The sequence below is a fragment of the Myotis daubentonii genome, chromosome 21 (assembly GCF_963259705.1).
Source record: "Myotis daubentonii chromosome 21, mMyoDau2.1, whole genome shotgun sequence".
Classification (NCBI taxonomy): Eukaryota; Metazoa; Chordata; class Mammalia; order Chiroptera; family Vespertilionidae; genus Myotis; species Myotis daubentonii.
This window is the reverse complement of record NC_081860.1, coordinates 9,859,087-9,881,571: the sequence shown is the minus strand read 5'-3', so window position 1 is coordinate 9,881,571 and position 22,485 is coordinate 9,859,087. Positions and strand designations below refer to the sequence as shown.

General features: G+C 46.7%; 1 protein-coding gene and 1 pseudogene across 1 annotated transcript in view; one reads left to right on the top strand and one right to left on the bottom strand.

Annotated features, from left to right (window-relative positions):
- Window positions 1-337: 337 nt before the first annotated feature.
- Window positions 338-1,572, top strand: LOC132223060 (large ribosomal subunit protein uL18-like; annotated as a pseudogene).
- Window positions 1,573-4,660: 3,088 nt separating this feature from the next.
- The window catches only part of IQGAP1 (IQ motif containing GTPase activating protein 1), a 104,496-nt gene continuing 86,671 nt past the window's right edge, over window positions 4,661-22,485 (bottom strand). The window contains exons 31-38 of the mRNA XM_059678159.1: window positions 20,949-21,051; window positions 19,619-19,754; window positions 19,147-19,234; window positions 15,859-16,071; window positions 15,073-15,239; window positions 12,501-12,623; window positions 9,465-9,573; window positions 4,661-6,228 (exon numbers count right to left, since the gene is read on the bottom strand). Of these exons, the coding sequence (XP_059534142.1) occupies window positions 6,115-6,228; window positions 9,465-9,573; window positions 12,501-12,623; window positions 15,073-15,239; window positions 15,859-16,071; window positions 19,147-19,234; window positions 19,619-19,754; window positions 20,949-21,051 (1,053 nt within the window). The 3' untranslated portion in view covers window positions 4,661-6,114. The remainder of the gene's footprint in view (window positions 6,229-9,464; window positions 9,574-12,500; window positions 12,624-15,072; window positions 15,240-15,858; window positions 16,072-19,146; window positions 19,235-19,618; window positions 19,755-20,948; window positions 21,052-22,485) is intronic.

Genomic DNA, 22,485 nt, shown 5'->3' with positions numbered 1-22,485 from the left:
AGGAAAAAGCTGAATTGATGTTTCTCCCTCATTGATGTTTCTAACTCTCTATCCCTCGCCTTCTCCCCTCCTCTCTGTAAAAAAATCAATAAAATATACTTTAAAAAAAAAATGGGCAACTTTGCTTTGACAAAACACTCCCCATTTCCATATGCTTGCTTACATTTACAAAAATGAAAAAGAGGAAGAGAATTGGTTATGAGCCCTATCTCATTCTAGCAAGTAGTATTATTTATTAAACCTTCATTTACCTCATTAAGAAATGCATTTCAGACCAGAGTTAAGCTAGGCCTGCAGGTCTGTGGCAAGCCGTGGCCATGGGTCTCTCTTCCGCAGGATGGGGTTTGTGAAAGTTGTCAAGAATAAGGCCTACTGCCCTGGCCGGTTTGGCTCAGTGGATAGAGCATCGGCCTGTGGACTCTAGGGTCCCAGGTTCGATTCCGGGCAAGGGCATGTACCTTGGTTGCGGGCACATCCCCAGTGGGGGGTGTGCAGGAGGCGGCTGATCAATGTTTCTCTCTCATCGATGTTTCTAACTCTCTATCCCTCTCCCTTCCTCTCTGTAAAAAATCAATAAAATATATTTTTTAAAAAAGAAAGAAAAGAAAAAATAAGGCCTACTTCAAGCAATACCAAGTGAAATTCAGAAGACGGCGAGAGGGTAAAACTGATTACTATGCCCAGAAACGCTTGGTAATCCAGGATGAAAATAAGTACCACACACCTAAACACAGGATGATAGTCCGCGTAACCAACAGAGATATCATCTGTCAGGTCGCTTATGCCCGTATAGAAGGAGATACGATAGTTTGTGCAGTTTCTGCTCATGAACTCCCCAAGTATGGTGTGAAGGTTGGCCTGACAAGTTATGCTGCAGCATATTGTCCTGGCCTGCTGCTGGCTCGTGGGCTTCTCAGTAGGTTTGGCAAGGACAAGATCTATGAAGGCCAGGTGGAGGTGACTGGAGGTGAATACAACGTGGAAGGCATCGATGGTCAACCTGGTGCCTTCACCTGCTACTTGGATGCAGGGCTTGCCAGAAATACTACTGGAAATTAAGTTTTGGGGGCCCTGAAGGGAGCTGTGGATGGAGGCCTATGTATGCCTCACAGTACCAAACGATTCCCTGGTTATGATTCAGAAAGCAAGGAATTCAATGCAGAAGTACATGGGAAGCACAGCATGGGTCAGAACGTTGCAGATTGTATGCGTTATCTAATGGGAGAAGATGCTTACAAGAAACAGTTCTCTCAATATATAAAGAACAACGTAACTCCAGACATGATGGAGGGGTTGTATAAGAAAGCTGATGCTGCTATAGGAGAGAACGCAGTCTATGAGAAGACGCCTAAGAAAGAAGTTAAAAAGAAGAGGTGGAACCGTCCCCAAATGTCTCTTGCCCAGAAGAAAGATCGGGTAGCTCAGAAGAAAGCAAGCTTCCTCAGAGCTCAGGAACGGGCTGCTGAGAGCGAATAAACCAAATCACAATGTTCTATGAAGATTTTCCAGAAGAGAGACAATAAACGTATTAGGCAAACAGCAAAAAAAAAAAAAAAAAAAAAAAGACAAAGGAAATAAAAAGAAATGCATTTCAAATCTTACATTTAGAATTCTTCATCAAGACAATACACTAGTATTACATGGCTTTGATCAAATACACACTAACAATACTTATGATGCAAATATTTTTCTGGGTTGAGTTGAACAGCCTTATAGTCAGAGGAAACAAAACAATTTTGTTACAGATAATTGTGACAGGATAACCAGAAATAAGGCTTATGTTTCTCTTATTCTGAGAGAAGTGGGATAAAAACATGAGTTTGAAGAAAAAGGAAGATGTAGTTTTCAACCGACAAAGACCTCTGCTCACATACCTTTAAGAATGGATGGGAGTTACATGGGATTCCTTCAAAAGCGAGGTCATTTTTATCTTGAAATTCATAGTATGTTGGCAAGTACACACTTTACAGTTTAAACATTAAAAAAAAAAATTACATGTTAAAGTTAAGTGGAGCCGGGCCGGCATGGCTCAGGGGTTGAGCACTGACCTATGAACCAGGTCACGGCTTGATTCCTGGTCAGGGCACATGCCCGGGTTGCGAGCTCAAGCCCCAGTGTGGTGTGTGCAGGAGGCAGCCAATCAATGATTCTCTCTCATCACTGATGTTTCTCTCTCCCTCTCCCTTCCTCTCTTTTATAATATATATATATATATATATATATATATATATATATATATATATATATATATATATATATATATATATATATATATATATATATAGTAAATAAAAGAAGGAAGGAAGAAGGGAAAAGTTAAATGGGGAAGTAGAGTTTTCCCAAATTCTTTTCGGCTTAGATGTGTGAGCAGCGCTGCTATGGCTGCCCCGCCAGGAGCAGGGGACCCCTCAGCATTCCCCACCTTCTCATCACTCCAGGCTCCATCTTCCCCTCCTCCTCCTCCTCCTTTCCCTTCGCTCTGGTTTCCATATTCAACATCGTGATGCCTTGGTAAGTACCTTTCTGACTCCACTGACTTCTTTGCAGGACAACGTAGAGCACAGGTTGTTAGAATAGTCTGTTCCAGGTTTCAGTAACACACCTGCCAGGGAGCATCACCCCATTTCCAAAGCAGGAAACTGAGGCTCGGGGAGTAACTTCCACCAGGGCCCATGGCCAGGGGAGCCCAAGTTCTCAGCCCCTCACTCTCCCTCAGAGGGGTGTGGGGTCACCACCAGCCATTCACACAGACCATCACCCCCAAGTTTTCACTTACGTTTAATTTAGAATTATTCCATTTCCCTTTATGTAAACTAGAGGCCCTGTGCATGAGATTCGTGCACTGGGGAGGGGGGGAGGGTGTCCCTCAGCCCAGCCTGCGCCCTCTCACAGTCCAGAAGCCCTCGGGGGATGTCTCCGTGGGGAGTGGGCCTAAGCTGTCAGTGGGAGATCCTTAGCGCTGGTGGGAGAGGCTCCCGCCACCTTCACTGCGCTGGCCAGCAGTGAGCCCGGCTTTGGGCTAAGTGGGAGGGCACTGACCAAGGGCAGCTCCTGCACTGAGCGTCTGCCCCCTGGTGGTCAGTGTCTGTCATAACGACTGGCAGTTCCACCGTTTGGCCGATTTGCATATTACCCTTTTATTATATAGGATTGTCACTTTACATTAAATGCAGCTACAATTTTAAACGTTCAGCCACTCTCCAATCAGAACTCAGTAATGTTGTTTGTTTTCCCCTCCCCCTATTTCTTTTCATGTTGAGGCTACTTTTAAGCATATTACTTTATTTATTTTTTAATATATTTTATTGATTTTTTACAGAGAGGAAGGGGAGGGATAGAGAGTTAGAAACATCAATGAGAGAGAAACATTGATCAGCTGCCTCCTGCACACCCCCCACTGGGGATGTGCCCACAACCAAGGTACATGCCCTTGACCAGAATCGAACCTGGGACCCTTCAGTCCGCAGGCCGACGCTTTATCCACTGAGCCAAACCAGTCAGGACTTAAGCATATTACTTTTAAAAAGGCTACTCACATGTTAAAAATCTCTTTGAGCCCTAACCGTTTTGGCTCAGTGGCTAGAGCATCAGTCTGTGAACTGAAGGGTCCCGGGTTCGATTCTGGTCAAGGGCACATGCCCAGGCTGTGGGCTCGATCCCCAGTAGGGGGCGTGCAGGAGGCAGCCAACCCATGATTCTCTCTCTTCATTGATGTTTCTATTTCTCCCTCTACCGTCCCCTCTGAAATCAATAAAAATATATTTTTTAAAAATCTCTTTGGTAGCTGACTTGTGTCTGCTCCTTCAGAAGACTATAAAGGGTTGTTTTCCATGATTAAGTCTCACTCTAATCAACACTCTGTTTAGCAGGAGCTGCTAACAATGAAACTGAGAAAAATAAACACAAACATGAACAAATGACCTTTTATTTCATACAAAGAGATACAAAGGCAATTGTGCACTGCCCCGATCTGCTGGGCAGTCCACATTCTTGGGAGGAAATAAATCCACGGTAAATGTCATGATGGCTGGTGGGAGAGAAGGTCAGAGGAGGAGAGAGACCTGACAGAGGCTGTAGAGCTAAGAGAGAAAGGTAATAAGAGCTGCATGGCTTCATGACACTTGGGTTTGTCCAGGCCTTTTCAATGCTACTAAAACCATAACTCTATATATAGCTCCCATCAAAATGCTTGAGGTGCCTTTTGTGCAATTTCGCATTGAAAGTTGCATCCAGGGAACATAATCCTTACAAATAATTGCGAAGCCATGCAACCTTACAGGAGTCGCAAGCCTGGCTCCGTGTCTCCGTGTCCGTCACGGATGTGGCCTCCGGGCCTGACAAGCGTGTGGGAGGAGTAGCCTCTTTGGAGGTAAACGGGTTGACACTTTGGTTGGTCCCAGTTTTCGAGGCGATGCTACTAGTTTAACAGCATCTTCTTTTAAACGGAGGACAATGTTTACTAAACGATTATCTTGCAAAATACAACAAAAACAAGGTTAAGGTAGTGGAATCTCCTTCTCACGGTCCCTCCCCGCCTGCCTGGAGGGTGTAAAGACTCACACAGTTTACATGTGCTGGCACGGACCTGACCCAGTAAACAGTCAATTACATAAAACACGGCTCCGATACTTACAACTGCAATAGGGACACATCACATAAATCGTTATTAACAAAAGTTTATTAGTTTTAAATATACATGGGTTAAAATTTTAAATGTTAGTTTATTTTATCAAGGTTTATGCCATGATGAAAGAAGACTGAACCAAAACATCAGCGAAAATGGAGGCTCAGTAGCATGATTTAATATATTTTCCTGGATAAACAAATTTTCTTTAAAAAAAGTATATAGCTTTTTATCTAATAAAAACTTCCTAAAAATTCAATGTTCAGAATTGAATTTTTACTAAATCCAGAAAACCAGAGTTCAGAAAATAAAAGCAGTGTGGGTAGCAAGAGGAAAGAGAAAGAAGTGGGAAAAAGGAGATTGGAATATCAAGTGTGACATTGCTGGCTGGCTTTTTATTATTATTATTTTCAGTCTATTTAAAATAGGGTGATCTCTCTGCGATCCTGCAGGTAAAAAAATCCTAGTGTTTTAGCTCTAAGAAAGCTTTACGAGTTCAGATATACAGATAAGCCAATTAAAAAACAAACACAGTATTCTAAAGACTTGGAAGCATTATATAAAACTTTAAAATTCCTGTCACCCACATTTTAAGAAATAAATCTACACTTTAATAAGGTACTCTGAAGATATAAAACGGTCTTGAAAAAAATTACATCCTATGCGGGCTAACCCCTTCATCTGCCATAGGCACGGAGGGGGACGGTCATCCCGAATCTCATCAAATCTGCAACAAACGAGCAGGCGCCTCACCCAGGAGGGACGCCCAGAACATCCTAAATTTACCTAAATAGCTGCACTTTCTCAGTGGGACTCTCCCATCCACTGACAAGAGAGTTACACTAACAGAACTGTCAAAATTTATTTTAATGGCGAAACTTAAAAGCATGATCTCCCTTCCCTTTCCTTTTTTTTTTTTTTTTTAATCTCCCTTTTCTGGAAATGCTTGCTTTGAACACAGACAGTGACTCCTATTAATGGTTTCCAGCCCATCATGGGAAACAGAATGGAGGAGACCAACAACCTCCCGTGTCCTTCAATTTCACCGACGGGACAAAAACATAAAGGAACGTCGCTTGTATAGGACAACCTCATAGGACACGTAGCCTGGCCTTTTCACTGTGTCTTATATGTGTGTATGTCATTGAGGCTACGAAGCTCTCCCTTTAAATCACAAGATTCCAAATCCCACCATTAACATTGCTGAATGAGACAAACACCAAAGCTTACCATCGAGCCATGCAACCTCTAAGGCCGAAACCACACAGATTTTAAGCAAAGTTCCCAAATCTTTCGTGAGCGACAGAAGGAAATGAAGGAACAAGGAGGGTCAGACTAAGCCTGAAATTTCACTATGACAACCAGGGCTGCCGTGTCCAGCCAGAGCGGGAGGCAGGAGGTGGCCCCGGGAGTGTGTCGGGCGCAGGCGTGCTGTGGGCTGGCCCTTGGCTTCCTTCCTCCCTGCTCCGGGGCTGGCAGCACAGGGCCCGTTACTTCCCGTAGAACTTCTTGTTGAGCAGGAAGATCAGCAGGTTGACGTTCACTTTGGCCCTGTCAAACAGCTTCATGACGGCAACGCCTTCATATTGTAGCTGCAGCAGGTCCTGTGCACAAAGGAACCAGAGGACCGTTAATCGGGTCCGTGGGGCGAGAAAAGAAAGGACGCGGCGTGGGAAGGGACCCGGAAGGCACGAAGCGGTCCTCGTGTGCCGGGGAGAGACGGGCTGGGAAACCCGTTCCCGCCTCGTTCCCACCCACAGCACAGCCACCCTGGGAGCTCGGGGAAAGCACAGGCTGGTCAACCCAGCTTCCTGGCACGTCTGGAGTGAAGAAGGCATCAAAATACACGAAACCCGCAAAGAAAAAGCAGCACGCTCAGCTGTCACACACGTTCAAGCTTTACATTTCACCATCACGTGTCTCCGGTTTGGCTGAGCGAAGGTCACCGTGGAGAAGGTGAAGGCATGCCCATCCCCGGTGAAATACACTGATCACTGAATCAGGACCAGGCCCGCAACGTGGTCGCTACAGTAGCTACTAGAGTCTTCATGTCTGTTCCACAAGAAAGAGCTTATATATTGTGAGGGCCAGGGAAAAAGAGAGGACAAATGTTTATCAGGTGTCGAACGGAGTGGATCCAGAGACATGGAAGCGTGGATCAGAGCGCGGAATCTCAGAGGGAAGGCGGGGGAGGTGGGTGGCTGGGAGGTAATCAACCAAAGACCTTGTGTGCATAGATGCATGGCCCGTGGACACAGACAATGGAGCGGTAAGGGCCTGGGGCGGGGGGGTCAATGGGGGGGAAAGGGGACATGTGTAATACTTTCTACAATAAAGAATTATTAAAAATAATAATAAAAAATAAATGTTTAGAAGGTGTCTACCACATGATCGACCTTGTGTAAGCACGTTATGTAGGGTCTTTTTAAGTCTGACAAAAATCCCAAGTTTAAAGATGAGGCTCAGAACCGGTGAACGGCCTGACCAAGAGCCCGGAGCTGGACGCTGAAGCTGGGCCTGACCCGGAGCCCCTGCTTTTCCCACCACCCTCCGCTGTCCAGAACAGACTTAGGAAATCTGATTGGTCTCACCCCTCAACTTTCGAAGAGTCAAAGGGCTCAAAAGGACCCCTAAAGTTCAACCAGTTCATTTTTTTTAATGCTATTTTATTGATTTCAGAGAGGAAGGGAAAAGGAGAGAGAGAGAAACATCAATGATGAGAGAGAATCATGGATCGGCTGCCTCCTGCACACCCCCCACTGGGGATCGAGCCCGCAACCCGGGCATGTGCCCTTGACCGGAATCAAACCTGGGACCCTTCAGTCCGCTGGCTGACGCTCTATCCACTGAGCCAAACCAGATCGGGCAACCAGTTCATTTTTTTGAAAAGTCCTAGCAGCCTCATGAAGGCCAGGACCCTGGTGCGTCACCTGCACCTGACACACAACCTCGCATCGGCAGTCATTCCATCGTTCATGCATTTGTACATGGAGGAATGCATTACCTGAGGCAGACTGGCATGCCTAGAATTTGGGGAAACTGAGGGAAGGACAGGGTCTGTTTGTGTAAGTACTGAGTTAGCTATGTGCATCACAAAACCATTTCACATTTCTGCAGCCAACATGTTTTGAGGGTCTACAAGTCATTGAGAAGGAAACAAAGAAATACTGCGTGTTCCTAAGGTTCACGGTTTGGGGGTGAGAGGAAAATAAGTCGGCCCCTACAGTGCCAGAGGCTGCTCTAAAGGCTGTGGAGCAGCCCGGCCTGTGTGGCTCAATGGTTGAGGGTTGACCCAGGAACCAGGAGGTCTCGGTTTAACTCCTGATCAGGGCACATGCCTGGGTTACTGGCTCAATCCCCAGTAGGAGGCGTGCAGGAGGTAACTGATCACGGATGTTTCTCTATCATCAATGTTTCTATCTCTCTATCCCTCTCCTTTCCTCTCTCTCTCTATAAAAAAAAAAAAGAAAAAAAAATCCATAAAAACATATTTAAAAAACAAATAGCCCTAGCTGGTGTGGCTCAATAGATAGAGCATCAGCCTGTGGACCAAGGGGTCCTGGGTTCGATTCTGGACAAGGGCAGGTACCTTATTTGCAGGCTCCTCGCCGGCCTGGGCCCTGGTCGGGGCTTGTGCAGGAGGCAACCCATCGATGCGTTTCTCTCACATCGATATTTCTCTCTGTCTTTCCCTCTCCCACTCTCTCTAAAAATCAATGAAAAAATATCCTGGGGTGAGGATTTAAAAAAAAAAAAAAAAGGCATTGAAAAAGTAAGTAAACAAACAAATAAAGGCCGTGGAGCAGATGGGAAACCACCTGTGGCTTGGCTGACCGGAGGCTTTTGGGGTGGTCCCACCATAAACGATGGGAGGAAAGCGGGAGAGAAGGGACAGTGCCCAGCCGAGGGAGGACAGCCCGTGCAAAGCACAGAGGCACGTTCAGAGAGGAAGACCCGCAGCAGGGAAGCAGCGAGGAATCCGATGGGCACAGGCCCTGACGCCCTGTGGACACAAAGCTGCCGTTCGCTGTTCCCGGGAATCCTCCCAATGCATAAAATGTACAGTTATTACCGAATAAAAATGAGGAATCATTAAGCTATAAAACAATTCGCTGCAGCATTCTTTTTGAAATTAAAATGGGGTTCTGGCCCTAGTCAGTTTGGCTCAGTGGCTAGAGCGTCGGCCTGCGAACCAAAGGGTCCCAGGTTCGATTCCGGCCAAGGGCATGCACCTAGGCTGCAGGTTCCTCCCTGCCCAGGGGCACATGCAGGAGGCAACCGATCAATGTGTTTCTCTCACATGGATGTTTCTCTCCGTCTTCCCCTCTCTCTAAAAATCAATGGAAAAATATCCTCAGGTGAGGAATAAAAATTTTTAAAAAAAGATTCAGTTTAAAAAGATGCAATTTACGTACATCTTGTTAGAAATACGCCTTTAAGCACCTTTACCAAATCAAAATCTTTAAAAGATATAAAAAATTAAATTAAAAAAATAAAAATAAAAAAGGATATCGAGCTCCTGAGTAGGCTTACAATCTTGTACTGTCAAGACTTACACTTAACTTAAGCATTTTGTTCGAGTCCAAGGGGTCAGCTCCATTGAGTGGCAACACGAATGGGAGCTTCAGGGAACGTCTTTCTGAGGATCCCACATCCCAGGGTGTACGGACCACATCACAGAAACCAGGCTCAGCGCCTCCCTCCGCGGTGCGAGCCCAGCTCACCACCACGCCCCGAATGCCTTCTCCACGTGGGCCTCCTGTCTACGGTGTCTCCGCCCTGGACGAGAACACGACCACCCCAGACGCAGAGCTTCCAGTCCCACCCGGTGCACACCCACCTGGTAATGTAACATGAACGTCTCCATCTGAACTCCCATGAACTTGGCTTTCACTTCAAAGTCTCCAACTTCTTCTGTTGGAGCGATTTCAAAGATAACATTTTTAAACCTGTTGAAACATAACATCAGAAGGGTGTGATTTTTATGTTCTCGTATTAAAATATCCTGTGAAATGCAAAGGAGGAGATGAACAGTGACTTCAAGAGTGACAAAGGGGTACAAGGTAAGGGTCCCAGGACGTCTGCAGGTGAAGTCACATGGGAAGGCTTTGGATTTGGAGAGAAGAGTGGCACTCCCCTCTTTGGCCCCCCCCCCAATCGCCCCCTCCCCCAGCTCTCTCGCTTTCTACTGAAAAAGGAGCCACTGAGGAATGCCGCCAATGGCCTCTGAAGGGGTGACGCCAGAGGAATGCGCGTGGCCTGCCGTGTGGCCACTGCCGAAACCTGGGTAAGAGGAGGATCAAGAGCACGTGGGGCCGGAAGGAGAGGGCGGCAGAGGGGGTTAGAACGCACACATGTTGGAAGACTGGAAGACGCACCCTGGCCGGTTTGGCTCAGTAGATTGAGCATCGGCCTGCGGATTGAAGGGTCCTGGGTTTGATGGTTACATCGCCATCTCCCATTTATTTATTAAAAAAAAAAAAGTTCCGTCATTTCGACATATGTACGTATGTGCTTTTTTTATTTTTAATCATTTATTTACCACAAGTAAAGGTCAGGAATTGTTATCTTTCTTTTAAATTTTTTTTACTGTCTCACTTCATGACTGCTGTGTATGTGCTCCCTGTGAGTGACGTAGGCGCTTATGTAGGTGGGTTCCGACTTAGGGTGAAAACCGCGTTACGTCACGCCGTAGGAATGGATCTCCAACGTAACCTGAGGACCTACTGTATTGTGAACAGAGCCGAGACCATGAAAGATGCAAAAGCGGCACTGAGCCCTAGCCGGTGTGGCTCAGTGGATAGAGAGTCGGCCTTCAGACTGCGGGGTCCCGGGTTGTGGGCTCGATCCCCAGTGTGGGGCGTGCAGGAGGCAGCCAAACAATGAATCTCTCTCATCACTGATGTCTCTATCTCTCTTCCTGTCTCCTTTCCTCTCTGAAATCAATAAAAAATTTATTTAAGAAATACTAACGCATTGAAAACATCTTAAAAAAACAAAACAAGCCGAAACCGGTTTGGCTCAGTGGATAGAGCGTCGGCCTGCGGACTGAAGGGTCCCAGGTTCGATTCCGGTCAGGGGCATGTGCCTGGGTTGCGGGCATATCCCCAGTAGGAGATGTGCAGGAGGCAGCTGATCGATGTTTCTCTCTCATCGATGTTTCTAACTCTCTCTCTCCCTTCCTCTCTGTAAAAAATCAATAAAATATAAAAAAAAACAACAAAAAAAAAAAACAAGAGGCACTGAGAGGATAAGAGAGGTCACAAAATTCAGGCCCTAAAACACATGCATTTTGCTCAACAGGAAAGCCTCACAGGTCATTCCTTAAAGGTATTTATTTTATGTGACAATTTTATTCTAACTGATTTTTTTTGTTATCTGGTTTCTAGGCCCATAGTAGCAAATTAAAAAGAAGTAAGAGAGGCAAATAATGGTAGGCACTTAAACAGTCATGGGAAATGATGAAGAAATGAAGGACTTGTATGCATGCATATAAGCATAACCAATGGACACAAGACACTGCGGGGTAAGGGAGGCCGGGAGAATGTCAAGGGGGGGAGGGGGGGGGAAGGAGACATATGTAATACTCTTTATAATACGTTAAGCAATAAAACAAAATTAAAAAATATATAAAAATAAAAAAAGAGAAGAGCTGATAAATATTATGAAACGAAAAATGCATAACGTACCCAACAAAAAACACCCCCAAAAGACCAAGATTCCCCAAATGAAACAATGACCAGAGAGAATCCAGACAATAAGCCACGTTTTAAACACACACACACACACAGTCAACCAGAATTCAAAGAAATGCAAAATTCTTAAATGAGATTCTTTTTTTTAAACTACTAAGCTCAAAAATACCAAAGATTATTTTAGTATTCATTGATGGAAAGGAAGTAGTGAGATAAGCACTTTCATACACAAGTGAAAAATATTTTGGCAACATATAAAAAAGTTAAAATTTTTCAACTAATATGAAAAACAGTATGTCAGTTCCTCAAAGAACTAACAATATAACTATCTAATGATCTAGCAATCTCACTTCTGTGTATACATCCGAAAGAATTGGAAGCAGGATCTCAAAGAGGCATTTCCACCTTCATGCTCACGGCAGCATTATTCACAATAGCCGAGGGGTGGCAACAACCCGAACGGCCATCGATGGATGAATGAATAAACAAAATGTGGTTTATATATACAATGGAGTGTTATTCAGCCTTAAAGAGGAAGGAAATGTCACATGTTACAGCATGGATGACCTGTGAGGACAGCATGGTAAATGAAATAAGCCACTCACCAAAAAAAGAAAAAATAAGACAGAAAAGCAGAATGGTGGCTGCCCGGGGCTTAGAAATAGGAATAAATTATTTAATGGGTTCAGAGTCTCAGGGTATTTTTTTCTTATTGTTGTTTTTTTTTTTAAATATTTTTATTGGTGTTTTCTTTTAGAGAGAGAGGGGAAGGAGAGAGGGAGAGAGAAACATCGATGTGAGAGCGGAACAGGGCCAGAGACTCAGTTTTACAAGTTGTCTTTGTTTAGAAACAGAAGAAATGGAAGAAATGGCTTCCTGTTTTAAAGAGGAAAAATTAAAATGGGATCCACACAGCAGGTGTGAAAATGTCCCAAGACAAATGTTCCACAAACAAGGAAAAGAAATACTTCCTGCTGATAAGAGACAATTAACTCTGAGTGTTAGGTCTAATTCTACACATAAATACATATAAATAGATAGAAAAATATAAAAGTGATCATCCCGCTAAGAGAAGTAAAGGCAATAATATAAAGATGTGATGAATGCATAAATTAAAAATAAGTAAATGCATAAATTTAAAAAATCAATGTACGAAATGAAGTTAAAAAGCAAATACTTACTGATTCACTTGTAGGTCCTCGATTTCCAGAAGAACCCCCTTTTCATGTAATCGTGCGGCCGTGTATTTCAGAGAAATCTTTTTGCTTTTCTTTCCTTTCATTTCCCTCGGCTTCTTGGAGACCCTGTAAAGATGCCATCACGTCACTTCCTATAACTATCTACTTTGATTCTGTCGGTAATTCGAAAATACGGGATCAGAAAACGAACTTCCCATCCGCAAGGGGAAATCATATCAACTCTAAAATGGCAAATAAATGTTAGGATTAGCCTACGCAATATCATTACAAAACAGGGGAAAGAGTACTAAGCTGATTTTGTCTTCAATTTAAATTACACTTGAGAACACACCATGAATCTGACAGTGTCTTAATCTTTCTATGTGCACCTACCAGGAAGTGTGAGGGCTTCTAATGCCAGCTTGGAGAACATACTGACCCCCAGGGGAGTCGCGCTACACCCCTCGGCTGTGCAGGGGAGAAATACAAACATCTCAGAATAAGTACTTTTTAAAAGAGTTTAAGCCTGGCCCTCACCGGTTTGGCTCAGTGGATAAAGCGTTGGCCTTCGGACTAAAGGGTCCCAGGTTTGATTCTGGTCAAGGGCACGTGCCCAGGTTATAGGCTCGATCCCCAGTAGGGGGCGTGCAGGAGGCAGCCGATCAATGATTCTCTCTCATCATTGATGTTTCTATCTTTCTCTCCCTCTCCCTTCCTCTTTGAAATCAATAAAATGTATATTTAAAGAAAAAAGAAGTTACTGGGATAATAGAGGCCAGAAGTGATAAGAAAAATAAGCAAAAGAAAAACAGAGACAAAGGAAAACCAGGGATTTGGGACTCCAAAGGGGGTGAAGGGTGTCTCAGGAAATGGGGCAGAAATGCTGGCAGGAGTGTAAGAGAGAATCCCTCTGGAAGGAAACTGAAATATCTATCAAAATTGCAACTGGAAAAAACTTTTGACCCAGTAATTCCACTTCTAGGAATTTATCTTTAAAAATATGCCCTGGCCGGTTTGGCTCAGTGGATAGAGCGCCGGCCTGCAGGCTGAAGGGTTCCAGGTTTGATTCCAGTCAGGTCACATGTCCAGATTTCAGACTCAATCCCCAGTAGGGGGCGTGCAGGAGGCAGCCAGTAGATCAATGATTCTCATCATTGATGTTTCAATCTCTCCCTCTCCCTTCCTCTCTGAAATCAATAAAAATACATTTTTAAAAAATATGCTCACATTTGCAAAATGATACATGTATAAGAGATTATTTGTTGCAGAATTTAAAAAAATAAATAATTGGAAAGAACTTAAATGCCCACCAATGGAGAACTGATTGAGCCAGTTATATCTACCTACACAATGGAATACTATACAGCCATTAAAAAGGAAATGAGAACCTGGCTGTTTTAGTGGACCTAGAAGCAACGACGACTCCGTGGCAATGCGCACACTTAGTCCGTAGATATTGGTTTCTAAATTCCATTCTTCATTAAAGGGAGCCAGGGATGTTGGGAGAAAAAGCTAATTCCCAGCCTGGGGAGGGGAAGTACAAGTTGAACCAGAAACACCTGGTGCTGTGAAGTCAGGAAGTTCTCAAGAACGATGGGGCGTGTCAGAAGGACACAGGCGCCAGCCCCGCCGGCTGGGTGAGCTGGGCCTGGTGTTTGAGAGAGGAAGCTGATGTGGCAGAATGAAAACAGAAGAATCTCGGCGAAGGGTCTGTGGGTGTTTACTGTTCTATTCACTCACCTTTTCGGAAGCTTGAAAATTCTTAAAATGCAAAGTTAGGAGCAAAAGAGAAACTAACCTATAAGCAGGACCTATACTGATCAGCGCACCTTTCTGGGTTTTGAGTTTATGGCCCCACAGAGGGTCAGGCTGGCGGTTCCGGCTGGTGCATTATTCTCCTCAGTAGCCAGGAAAGTCAGGGGCTAGGGCCCCGTCCCCAGGAGCTAGAGGGTGAGGCTGAGGAACCGCCATGTTTAATATTCCTTAAGCGATCTTGAGGCACAGACAGGGTGTGGGACCACGAGATAATCTCCATCCTGATTCTTTCATTTCTGGGTCCAGGAAGCCATTTCGGAACAAGAGATGCTTAGAAACAAGTACCCCACATGGTGCTTATCTGCATCATACAATGGCAAATGGGACCAGGAATTTACACAGATGATTAGAAGATCAGAAGCAAAATAAAGAACGAATGTAATAAAGTGTGTTCTAAGTTAAAAAGTCCCCAGCCCTAGCAGGTTTGGCTCACGGGTGGAGCGTCGGACTAAAGACTGAAGGGTCCTGGCTTCAGTTCTGGTCAAGGGCACGTACTTCGGTTGTAGGCTCGATCCCCGGCCCTGATCAGGGTCCGTGTGGGAGGCAATCGATGTGTCTCTCTCACACCGATGGAACTCTCTCTATATCTCTCCCCCTGCCTCCCACTCTCTCTAAAAATCAATGGAAAAATGTCCTCAGGTGAGGATTAACAAAATAAAAAATAAAAATAAAGAATCCCCATGTCACTTCAGTTGCCTCTACGGCTCCCCCCGGCCCCCTCCACCGTCGACATGGATAAATCGTTAAAAGACACACTCACTTGCCCTTGCTGGCCAGGTTGTCCAGGCAGGTTTTGATGTAGCTTTTGTAGTAATCCACCTGCTCTCCGTAGAACGTGGCCTTGGAGTTCAGAGCAGCGTACGTTTGCTGCAGTTTCACCAGCTCGGCCTTCCTCCTCTGCCGGTATCTCCGCTGGTTCCGGATATCCTGGGACGCAAGTGTGGAAATGAGGAAAACAGTGTCCGGTAGCCCGTGCCCCGGGAATCATTCGCAGCAGAGCCCAGTCGTGCTTCACTGTGCCTCGCGTGACCACCCATTCTTAACAGGCCCCAACTCACATTCAATAATTAACCAAGAAACTCAGATCGCATCCATTTCCCCCCCAATTTGTATTTCCTAATGGTGGGGAAATGCGTTACTTTTATGGACTTTCACATTCTTAGAATTTACATGCAAAGCTGGTTTAAGCCTTTTAAATATGTTGTCAGAAGGAGGAGAAAAAGATAAGGAGTTGATGATCAACTCAATGTCAATTTAGGTTTCACAGAAATCAGTAGAAAGGTCTGGAAACTTCCAAAGGGGTCAAAGACAAATTGAGACCTGGGACGCTCTAGCTCCGTTTTCTTCCTGTTAATTTAGGCTCTGAAATAAGTTATCAAAGGGCGGGCCAGGTCCTCGCGTTAGAAGAATCAGAAAGGATTCTTCAGGCGAGAGGACGCTGGCGTGCCCATGACCTGGAGATACGCTGTCATCTGGAAAGCGACTGGGTTTCTAGAAGCCTCAGAGAGCGTGAGGCATGGCCGGGCCCCGCCGCCCCGTGCAGTACCCTGGCGATGTCGTTGATCAGCTCCTGGTACCGGTTCTTTGGGTTCACGGTCCCCAGCTCCGTGAGCCTCTTCAAGCCCGCCTGGATCTTGTCTTTCTTCTCCTGCAGGCTGAGGTTGCTGTCTTCCTTGACGGATTTGGACTTTTTCATCTTGTCAGGCGTTTTGGCGTCACGGATCGCGCGTCTCTGCATGGCCCGCTGATGCTCTGCTTCCTGCACGTAAGAAGTTCCCGGTAAACGCAGGGCCCCAGTCCCACACCTGAATTCACGCAGCTCTCCAACTGCATTCTGGGAACAGGAGGGACACACCTAGCCGGCAGCTGACAGGGAAACTGCACGAGGCAGAGGCACGTTGCTTTACATCTTTTTTTTAAATTATATTTTTAATCTTTATTCTTTTTTCATTGATTTCAGAGAGGAAGGGAGAGGGAGAGAGAGATAGAAACAGCAATGATGAGAATCACTGATCAGCTGCCTCCTGAACTCCCCCTACTGAGGATCGAGCCGGCAACCTGGGCATGCGCCCTTGACCGGAATTGAACCCGGGACCCTTCAATCCGCAGGCCAACGCTCTATCCACTGAGCCAAGCCGGCTAGGGCTGCTTTACATCTTTGAATCCCCTGGCTTCTTAGGGCTTCTGTCCTGGACTCTTAGGGACAATTAGGAGATTGGGCTCCACTGGCTACAAAATCCCTCGTTTTTCCACCATTATCTTTTGAGACATGGGAGCCACCTCATGTTATTTGAAACACAGCTCGATAAATGTTGTAACTACACCAGGGCAACGCCAGGGCTCAGTCCCTTCTGGCTGATTCTCTTTGCCACCTGTTGGTGCTGAATCATGCTCCGGCCTTCCCTCTGCTTTTACACATGCTGCAAAGGCCAGGATCTTGAAAATACAAAGGCTTTCCCTTCCCTCTTCTAGGTTTCCCAGTCAACACCCAATGTTTGCCCAGTATGTCCCTGCCCGACACCTGTGTCGGGACCCACACCTGCTGTTCAATTCACTCCGCACTTTCGTCTTTAACTCTGCAAGCGGCTTCTCCACCTGCAACTCTCATCACCCATCACCATTTCCCAAATCCTTTTCCTAGTTTCCACCTCGCTCGTCTCTGCATTTTCTTCTGGCCCTGAGTAGGGGTTTGGTGCCTGCAAATGACCAGTGGTCCCTTTTCTGTAATGTCCACTCTCAATATTTCAGTGATCACCTCCGTGCTGATGGCTCCCTCATCTCTGTCACCGGGGCTCCGGTGCCAGGTTCTGAGCTGCCTGTACTGAGATGCTCACGTGGGGAAGGCTTATAATCCCTCCCCAACGGGAGCGTTTCCCTTTCCCATGCTGCCTTTCCCCCGATGGCCAGGCTACTCGGCAGCACACGATGCCAGGAGCACACACTCTGCGGTCAGACAGCTGGATCCCGTCTGGTTCTGCCACTACAGGCAGACGATCGTAGGCAAGTGAGTTAACCCCTGGGGGCCTCAGTGTCCCCATCTGTACAATGAGGACAAACAGACTCACCTCCTGGGGGAAGTGCAAGGATTCCATGGAGGGACACAGGGGAAGGCACCCCACCAGCGGCAGGTCCTCAGTAAGAGGGGCCCCCTCCCCCCACGTCTAACCTCCTTGCAGGTTACACAGGATGCAGTTATTGGTGACGTCTCTTTGCCTCTTTCTTGCCCCTCACACACATCTCTCTCTTCAGTAATCAATCACAGCAGAGAATTCATTTAAAATGGTGATTTTTAAACAGTCTTCTGGGCACCCTGAAGGGACTCCCAGAGGTGCTACAGGGTTCCAGAAAGCGGAGCTCCCGGGCCCCATTCCTGCTGCTGTCAGAGTAGCTCCAGTTTTGCCTGCTTTATAAACTGGGCTTCCAGCCAGACCGTGTGGCTCAGTGGTTGAGCGCCAACCCAGGAACCAGGAGGTCACTGGTTTGATTCCTGGTCAGGGCACATGCCTGGGTTTCGGGCTCGATCCCCAGTAGGGGGCACTCAGGAGGCAGCCAATCAATGATGTTCCTCTCTCACCGATGTTTCTCTCTCTCTATCCTCCTCCCTTCCTCTCTCTAAAAATCAATAAGAAGACAGATATATTTTTTAAATTGTGCTTCCAAGTAAACTGTCACTTAATGGAAAGGATTCTTATGTTCAAAATCTGAAAACAAATGACTTGACCTACTTCTCTCCTTTTATGAGAACGTGAAACAGGAGCCTTAAACATAAAGTGACTCATCCACCCCTCCCCACTGCCACGCTGCCCCCACCACCGGCCTGGGACCTCATCACACACCTAGATGACTCACCACCATCTGCTCTGATGGCGCTACCAAATCACTCTGCACTAAACGTCCCCAAGGCTCTTCACGCCTCTCTCCAGGGCCAAGTTCCTGGCCAGGTTTTGGTGCTACATAACTTGTCCTCAGGTTTTAGCTCTCCCTGCTCTCCTCCGCCCAGGCCTTCCTTCTAGAGATGCAGGCCTGGCCACATCACACCCACCCTGTGTGCCTCAGTTCCCACGCTGCTCCCCTCCCCCCCGCCTGGACTGCCCGCCCCTCTCGCCTCCATCCCATCCATCCTGAGCGTGGCTCCCGCTCCACCTCTTTCTGATGCCTTGCTCTTCGCTGGCCTCTTTCCTGAACGTCTAGCTCAGTGGTTCTCAACTTTCCTAATGCCGCGACCCTTTAATACAGTTCCTCATGTTGTGGTGACACCCCAACCATAAAATTATTTTCGTTGCAACTTCATAACTGTCATGTTGCTACTGTTATGAATCGTCATGTAAATATCTGATACGCAGGATGTATTTTCATTGTTACAAATTGAACAGAATTAAGGCATAGTGATTAATCACAAAAACAATATGTAATTATATATCTATTTTCCGATGGTCTTAGGTGACCCCTGTGAAAGGGCCGCTGGTTTAAAGGCTCCTTCATCACTTCTGGATCATGAACTTGTGGAGTTCAGGAGCCACATCCTGACTTTTATTCTACCTATAAGGCACCTAACAAAATTCTAACTGTATAATTAATACTCAATAAACTACCAGGCAGATGCACTGATTCTGCCAGGAGTTCAATGAACACACGCACATACATGTATGTACAGCATGTACGCGCCAGTGAGCTGCCTCTGGCGTTAGGAGCCAGCAACCTTCTCCACCAGCCTTACCCACCACCGCCCTCTGTCCACCCCCAGGTCACCACCTCGTGTTACCTGTGTCCCCCCGCCCCCATCCCGGGAGCACCTCTGCCTCGTTAGGGTCCGTGTTAAACCCCTCAGTGTTACCTGTTCGTTGGTGGCTGGTGTCTCCAGGATTTCAGTCAAGGTCTCCCCGGGCTGGAACCGGATGACGTCCACAATTAAACGCTTTGTGCTGGGAGGACATGGAGGGAATGTTTAAATATTAGCAGGTGTTCTACTTCTTCTCAATGGACCGACGCGGCAGCGGCATAATGGCGGCCTCCCGGAGGCCCTGCCAGGCAGCTGCTAACACCAGGTACTCCAGACCCCAGACTGAGTTGGGCAACTCTAACAGAGCGGGTGCCAAGGCTGGGATCTCCAAGAGGGAAACGTGAGCATCTTATTGGCAAACAAGGCAGACCCGTCCTCGGCCGAGTGTAACATGTGAAGGGACCAGCACGATGACTGGCTTCAAGGCCCAGGTGACCATCTCGGGTATAAGCAAGTGGGCGTGTTCACCGGGGCCCAGGGGTCGCTGGAGTCCGTGGACTTCGCTCTTCCCACTTCCGACACTCACTTCAGTAAGATGGTCCGCGCGTCCATTTCCGCGTTCTCGTCCCCAGGCACGTCGAACTTGTTGGTCAGTGTGAGAGACACTTCCGTCTTAGCCAGCGCCTCCTTATTGGGGTCGTTTAAACTGCCAGCGCCTTCTCCTAAAGTTTTGGGAGGGTGGGAAGGATCAGTAAAGACAGGAGATAGAAACTCCCAGAAAAGATGAAGCCCGTGTAAGGAGATACTTGAATAAGCCAACATGACCCTGGGGCAGGGCCACCTCTGATTGAGGAGAAAACAGGTGATAAAGGCGGGGCCCATAGTAAACTCACTTCATAGACGTCTGACAGTCATTTCAACACCACATTATAAGCCTAACCCTAGCCCAGTGATGGCGAACCTATGACACGCGTGTCAGAGGTGACATGCAAACTCATTTTTTTGGTTGATTTTTCTTTGTTCAATGGCATTTAAATATATAAAATAAATATCAAAAATATAAGTCTTTGTTTTACGATGGTTGCAAATATCAAAAAATTTCCATATGTGACACGGCACCAGAGTTAAGTTAGGGTTTTTCAAAATGCTGACACGCCGAGCTCAAAAGGTTCGCCATCACTGGTCTAGCCCTAACACTCCCTGTCCCCCTGGGGACTGGGCCTAAGCCTGCAGTCAGACATCGCTCTTGCAGTTCGGGACCCCTCGCTCCTTACCACCCGTCTGCAGCGAAGGCGGGAGAGGCTCCTGCCACTGCCGCTGCACTCGCCAGCCATAAGCCCAGCTCAGGGATTCTGGCTGAGCGGCACTTCCCCCTGTGGGAGTGCCCAGACCACCAGGGGTCAGGCAGCTCCTGCATTGAGTGTCTGCCCCCTGGTGATCAGTGTACGTAATAGCAACCAGTTCTTCTGCCATTGGGTCAATTTGCATATCAGCCTTTTATTATATAGGATACGCTGTGTGTGTGTTTTTAAGAAATGAATGGTGTGGTGTTTTTTTTTCTTTTTGTTTTAAAATATGTTTTTACTGATTTCAGAGAGGAAGGGAGAGGGAGAGAGAGATAGAAACATCAATGATGAAAGAGAATCATTGATCGGCTGCCTCCTGCATGCCCCCCACTGGGGATCGAGCCCGCAACCTGGGCATGTGCCCTGACCGGGAATCGAACCCGGGACCTTTCAGGGCTAGGGCTTATACACACATTTAAAAGGACCCCCTCCACTGGACATCACTCCTCACAGGCAGGGATCACACGCACCTTCTTCCCTAATGTGTATTCAGAGCCTGAACAGTGCAGGTGCCCACCACAACCCTCCTCTGTTGTGTCCCCTCTTCGGTCAGCGGAGTCGGAACCTTACCTATCAGGGACTCGATGGTGGGCACCTCGCCAAGGTCATCCAGCAGCTCGTGGATCGGGTCATTGTGCTCCGGGGCAATGGCGTCCTGGTGATCTAATAGGAGCTGCACGAACACCACGGGGGTCAACGCAATCTACACACTTGGCCCGTCAGCCCCAACCCTGCCCACACTGCCCACAGCACAAAAGAAGGTTAGATGACAAAGCTCCTACATTCAAAGGGCGGACAAGCCAATCCTCAGCAAGCCTCCCCAAGCCAGCAATACATAAAGCCTCACATGCAGTGCAGGGGAGGCCTGTGGAGGGGGCAGGAGTAGGGAGAAGAGGGTCAAAGAGGAGAGAAGGGAACGTCTGCAATACTTTCAACAACAGAGATGAATTTACCAAAATACAAAACGAACAAACAAAAAACCATATCCTTGGTGTCTCAGTGGTTGAGCGTCGACCTATGAACCAGGAGGTCACGGTTCAATTCCCGGTCAGGGCACATGCCCGGGTTGTGGGCTCGATCCCCAGTGTGGGGTGTGCAGGAGGCAGCCCATCAATGATTCGCTCTCATCATTGATATTTCTATCCCTTTTTCCCTCCCCCTTGTGCTCTAAAATCAATAAAAATGAATTAAAAAAAAATAGGACTTGAGTAGAAAGTTCTCCAAAGAGGATATGCAAATGGTCAATAAGTTCATAGAAAGAATTTTTAAAAAAGGCATCACACTTGGCCTCTGCTGGACGACCTGTGATGTGGGCGGGAAAACACTGGCACTCTCTCAGCCTTACGAGTGTGGAAGGTTTAAATGTTCCCCATGTAAGAAAGGACTAGGAAGCCCTCAGACGTCAACATCCGAGGTCATCAACGGGCCCTACGACCAGTTCAACTCACTCACAGCCACATGTTTCCTTCCTGTTTCCTGTACACAATACCTTTAATTCAGAGAAAAGTACGCCCTGGCAATGTTGTCACTGGAGGCATTCAAGCAAAGCCGTTAAGATTATTATCTCAAATGATATCCTCAGAAATGACAATGCCCGAAATTTCATTTACATTTTATATATTTTCCCATTTCCTGTTCTATATGCCACCAAAGGGGAAAGGAAGGAATTAAAGATATTTGGGGGGAAAGGGTGCAGCCAAGGGAAAGTAACTCTAAGGTGACAAAGAGGAAAAAGCCGAAATTCTATTCATGTTAGAAAAATTACACAAGGAAAAAGAAGTAAAACCGGGGTAAAAAGAAGGAACAGAACACTAGTATGTTATCAAGTCCCCAGGTCAGCACTCCCATGGAGGTTTGGGGCCCACCATGGGGGTTCCAGTTCAGGAGGCCTGTGGGGGACCTGCCAATTTCATTTTCTATTTTTAAATATATTTTTATTGATTTCAGAGAAGAAGGGAGAGCAATAGAGAGAAACACCAATAAGAAAGAATCATTGATTGGCTGCCTCCTGCACGCCCCCACTGGGATTCGAGCCCGCAACCCAGGCATGTGCCCTGACTGGGAATTGGACCGTGACTTCCTGGTTCACAGGTTGACACTCAACCAC